The sequence below is a fragment of the Austrofundulus limnaeus genome, unplaced genomic scaffold (assembly GCF_001266775.1).
Source record: "Austrofundulus limnaeus strain Quisiro unplaced genomic scaffold, Austrofundulus_limnaeus-1.0 Scaffold837, whole genome shotgun sequence".
In the NCBI taxonomy this organism is placed as follows: domain Eukaryota; kingdom Metazoa; phylum Chordata; class Actinopteri; order Cyprinodontiformes; family Rivulidae; genus Austrofundulus; species Austrofundulus limnaeus.
In genome coordinates, this window is record NW_013953239.1 from 26785 (window position 1) to 32458 (window position 5674).

General features: G+C 40.3%; 1 protein-coding gene across 1 annotated transcript in view; it reads left to right on the forward strand.

Moving 5' to 3' along the window:
- Positions 1-1637, forward strand: part of LOC106532846 (ligand-dependent corepressor) — a gene marked incomplete at both ends in the record, with an annotated part of 26274 nt that extends 24637 nt beyond the window's left edge. The window contains 1 exon segment of the mRNA XM_014029001.1: positions 1188-1637. Within this exon segment, the coding sequence (XP_013884455.1) occupies positions 1188-1637 (450 nt within the window).
- Between the last annotated feature and the right edge of the window lie 4037 nt (positions 1638-5674).

Below are 5674 nucleotides of genomic sequence, written 5' to 3' on the forward strand. Positions count from 1 at the left end.
AGCATCAATAAAGTAATTTTAAAACTATTTATTGGAAAACTGAAGCAATGCATTCTGGGTACATTTGTGACGAGGCACGGAAGCATGGAGAACAGGAAACTAGTATCTTCCCTTCAAAATAAGAGCTTGGATTTTAATTTTCCATGTTTCCATTGGATTCCAGTTCACCTGAACCTTATCAGACTGAAGAAGTCTCTTGGAGGAGAGACGAAACGTTTCACTAAAGAAGAACCATCCAGAGGACCTGCTTATTTTTTCTTTTTGATTTTTCTACCTGGATTACTGAGATGCATCAGGACGTTTTCCATGTAGTTGTAGCTGCTCCAGTTGACCACTAAATGTCAGTCTTCATCAGCATAAGTCTATAACCCCGTTGCTTCGACCAAGTACGTCAAGTATTGAGCTCCAGCGTTTAAACTTTATTTTTTTAAAAAAGGGGAGCTACGATTGTAAAGTAAAATAAATCAATACATAAAAATTTTAATATGGACAAACGTTTACTGTTTTTACTGGGACAGGGAGTACTAAACATTGCCTTCCTGCTACGTAAGCAGACACAAAGCATTGTGGGAAATGTCTGTCAAATGTGGATCCCTGCTGGCTYCTGAATATTGTCTTTTGCACTGTGTTTATTATAATTTAACAGAAGCCATATGAGTAATTTAGATTACTGCCAGTAAAAATACTTTGCACAGCTGACCTACTAAAATGAGAACCGACTGAACCGTGACCCAAAGCAACAGTCAGGAAGGACGTATACCTCCCCAAAAACTGTGTTTAGCTGGGAGGGGAGCTGTTGGTTGGATCACATGCGTTGTGAGTCCTGACAGCCATACCCTCTGCTGTTCAACATAATGATGACAGGTAGATAATAAGTTATTAGCGGAACTGCAATTTAAATTTAAATAGCGCAAATCTGCTTAAGACTTACAAAAATTAGTAAGAGCTAAAGCGCAAACAAAATGTTTAGGTCTGCAATTAGCGAATTTATGCTTTAGCGGACTGGTGCCCACCTCTGAACATGGTCAATAGGCAGGATTAAGCGGTGCTTCAGAGTGATTTTTGCGTTATTTCAGCATAGCATCATTATTAGATAACCAGGTTGAAATGGAATAAATAAGCAACTGAACAAATTCCTGGAGGATGACTCACTGAAATGTTTGTMTCTTTGTTTTTTCCCTCTCCAGACCTCCCAGGTTTATCGGACCCTCACATTCCTCTAGTGGCTCGTGAGATCATGCAGCGAATGATCCACCAGTTCGCTGCCGAATATACCTCAAAAACAACTCAGGACAACCCACCCCTGCCCAACGGCACTACGAAGGACCAAAACCTGCCTAAAGCAGTGTCTCTGACTCTGGCCTCCAGCTCCCCAGCCGTGCCGCTGCCCAGCTCTCCTCTATCGTCTGCCTCCTCCTCTCCTTCCACAACACCGGGAGTGGGCTTCAGCCCGACCTCTGCTGCTATTGACTCAGCCCCCAATTGCATCCAGAGCAGCAATAGCAAAGAAGGAGGGGGCACAGTCGCTGCCTCTGCACAGAACCCCGTCCTCAGTAAACTTCTCATGGCCGACCAGGACAGCCCACTGGACCTCACTGTTAAAAAGAACCAGGCTGATCCGGAGCCCAGTCAGCAAGGTGAGATCTGTCTCACTCACTCACCTCACTGTCATTAGTAATAATCCACCCTGTCTCATCTTCTCCGATTTTTTTGATGCCTAATAACTTTTCAACCAACACATTTAGAAAGATTTAAAACAGAATAGATTATTTTCTTACTTTTTTGCACTCGAATGTCACTTTAACTAAAGATATTKTTTAGTTTGTTTTGGATTTGCAAAGCTATGTCTACACCCTGCAGGCAGGTTAACAGCCTCTCATGCTGGGGAGAAGGTGATATTTTGAGTTATTTGTACATTAGCTGWTTGTTTAAAAGGCTATTTGACGTTTACTATGTATTATGTAATTTCATTTTTATTATATTTACATGTAGTAATGTTAAACTACATCTGAATAAGCTACAACCCCTGGCTTTGGTTGACCTGATGGATAGCCCCTCATCAGAGCTAAGCAACCAAAAAAAATCTGAAGCTCCTATGTTTAATAGTTTTTGACCAATAACCATTTTTGTATGTTCAGGTACCCCTTTTTTCAGATTAATTAGGGGTGCGGGGGTGGGGGCACTGATTGGTGGGCCTGATGGATAGAGCTTCATCAGCGCTAAACAACAAAAGAAATCTGAAGCTCCTATGTTTAATAGTTTTTGACCAATAACCATTTTTGTATGTTCAGGTACCCCTTTTTTCAGATTAATTAGGGGTGCGGGGGTGGGGGCACTGATTGGTGGGCCTGATGGATAGAGCTTCATCAGCGCTAAACAACAAAAGAAATCTGAAGCTCCTATGTTTAATAGTTTTTGACCAATAACCATTTTTGTATGTTCAGGTACCCCTTTTTTCAGATTAATTAGGGGTGCGGGGGTGGGGGCACTGATTGGTGGGCCTGATGGATAGAGCTTCATCAGKGCTAAACAACAAAAGAAATCTGAAGCTCCTTCGTTGAACAGTTTCTGAGTTATAAGCATTTTTGCATGTCTAGACACCACCTCTTTGGATGGAGCCCCCTCCTCAAATATGGGGTCTATTGTAAAACCATTGGCTGGTGCAGTGTAGGTCAGACTCATCTACAGTCCTGCCAAATTTCATGTTGATCGGTGCAGCTGTTTTTGTGCAACGGTTGACCAAAAAAATCAGTACAAAACAATATGACTCCCGCGCGTGCGGGGGTCATAATAAAGAAAAAAAAAGTGGTAGTCAGTAACAGTTATGTTMTTTTTTTTTTGGCCAACCAGTACGCCGTACACTGGAATCCACATTTCTTTTGTACATCCCAATTAACATGGAACTGAGTGCATGTGAGACATCCCCTGACATGCCTTCATACACAGTACAAATGTTAAACAGATGCAAATTACTTTCTGCTTGTGTGATGGACATGTTTGAGTGATCCCTGCGTGATCAGAAAATATTTTTAGATTCAGGAAAATAATGAATTAAATATAATGTGAGTGAGAAAAAAATCCTACGTAAGAATAGCAGCAAAATATGTTTGTCACGCAAACGAGTGATTGTGAGTCGGTGTGTGTGTGCGCACGTGTGCGCGTGTGAAGCCACTGTGGTGTGCAAACGGTACATTCATATGTTTATATGAATTCAGGTGCATTCATTGTTTATATGAATGCACCTGTCACCTGTCTGCACATTTTGGATGCTGTTTGTCTCGGTGCATTAAAGGCACAGTATGTAGGATTTTAGCCGAAATTGAGATAATCACTAATGACAATAAAAAAACATGTCTAATCATTGCAGACAAAGACCTTGTTTTATTATTTTTACCTTATAAAAAGCTGTTTAAATCTCCATGGTCGCGGGTCGCCACTACAGGCAGCCGCCATCTTGCCTACGAAGGCTCATGAAGGACAAACTGTGGTGGCGGCTTCAAGAACGGTTTTAGTTGTAATACTATAAATGTAATATTTGTTGTTTGTCATTGTAGCTGGGATAATTTTACTTATTAAAGCTCATAATCGTACTACTTGAAACATCACTAGCCCTGAAGCTGCTGGTAGACATCGCAGTTGGAATTATCAAAGGTTTTTGACACCTGAGAGACACCGTAGCAACTCCTTTGTGTTTGGAAGTTGGGGGTGGGGGAAGGGAGGATGATTCAACCACTAGATGTCGCTGAAAACAACAAATCCTACATACTGTGCCTTTAAGGTTCATAACAGGATGCATGTCTTTCACTCATCACTGCACTTTATATTCTCAGGTATGCTGGCCATCATTAACAATTCGTAGGCTCATACACTGGTACATTTTTATCTATAAAACTATTTTGAGATTGTTTCTGACCTACTTGGTCTCATACCTTTCACTAGACAGTCCGGTCACAGGCTACTGAGGTGTAAAAACCACGTCTTCTTGGTTCTGCAAACTGCTGCTGCTCCTGAAGAGAGAAACTCTGAAACAGGCTGGTTGAACAGTAAGAATCTTTATTTTGCAGTCCAAGAGATTTACAGCCAAAAAACCAAATCGTGGCCTTCTAAGCCAAATGAATCAACAGCAAAAAGATGAAAACGAAGGCGAAGAGTAGGGGCGTACAAGCCTTTTTATAGGTTTCACAGTGCAGTCCAACAGATGTACCATAAATTTTGTCACGGTATACCTTAAGCATTCCTTTCCTAATATGGTAATGTGCCGAGCTCTGAAGCTGGAGACTAAGAGAGACACAGTACATCTGTGCATTCCTGAAAAGAGGCCCCCACTTTTAGACACTACATAATCCCCCCTTCGGGACAAATTTAGTCCCGTAAAAAAAACAAAGGATTGGCTGTAAACCGAGAAAAGGTAACGCCTTAGCTACTGCATCACAAAAACTTTGCTGTTCAATTTTATTGTATATTATCATTTGTCCATTAGCAAATAAGTAAGCATTTCAGTCTACAATTTAGAGGTTGTCTAATTTAGCTAATAACCCATTTTAAGTCCTAAGCGCACATTATTTTAAATTACWTTAAAAGTAGGTAAACTAAGCCTAATTTTCTAATAAGGTCAAATTCGGCTACATCAGCCACACCCCCAGGCCTCCTGACTGTAAACACCTCCATGACTGACATGGACAAATAATCCATGCATACTCATTTAAAAATCTGTGTCACTGCAGGGGACCTGAAGGTTGACTCGTTGAAATCCGCCTAAAATGACCCATTACGATCAGAAAAACCTCCCAATGAAACAGGGGTGGAGAAAAGAACGCAGGTCCCAGAGAAATCCTCACTCCATGCCAATCTGTGAAGGAAATCTCCGTTTGAACCTAACAGTTACCATAAACTAATTTTAGGGACTTTTCAATGCCAATATCATCCCAGTTTGTTACCTATGCTAGTAAGGACAAATGTAATGTGAGTCATGCATTAACACAAAGTGATTTAGATATTTCCATGAGACTCAGCTTACTACATAAGTTGATCATAATATGACAGTCAAAATAACAAGTAATGCACAGTAAATGATTGTCACATCAAACAGTATGATATAAGGAAGATAAACACATAAAGAAGAGTATAAGAGTTCTTAACGATGGTAGTTTTTGTTTTCTGTCACCCATGGTGTCTGGATTCAGTCCTTTTCTGTGGCAAAAATGTTTGAGCCATCACAACTCAGAGTCCAAGTCCTTTGTACTGCCGATCCTGTACAGATTTATGAGTCCTGTCCAAGAATTTGAGTCCAAAGTCCATGTAACAGAATCAGCTTGGTGTCCTTCTGGAAAAACAGAAAACACCACAGCAGTATCTTGCAAAAAAATGACAATTTCAATACCATGCATGGAAAATGAACTTTAAGTGCTGATGAGAAACAGCATGTCTCAGTTGTACAAGTGGTAATGTTCTGTGAGGTATGTAACTATTTATATGAGGTGTTAACGTCATCTCTCTTCTTTAGTCAACAGAAGGAAAAAAAAGAAAGAAAGAAATCCTCAGAGCTGTGACAGTTAAAAATCCTGCTCCTGGTGCTCAGTCAAATAATAAAGGACTGAGTCAAATCAAATGAATAAACAAAATCAAACAAAATTAATAATAAAAGATATACAGCGGGTAAAATAAGTATTGAACA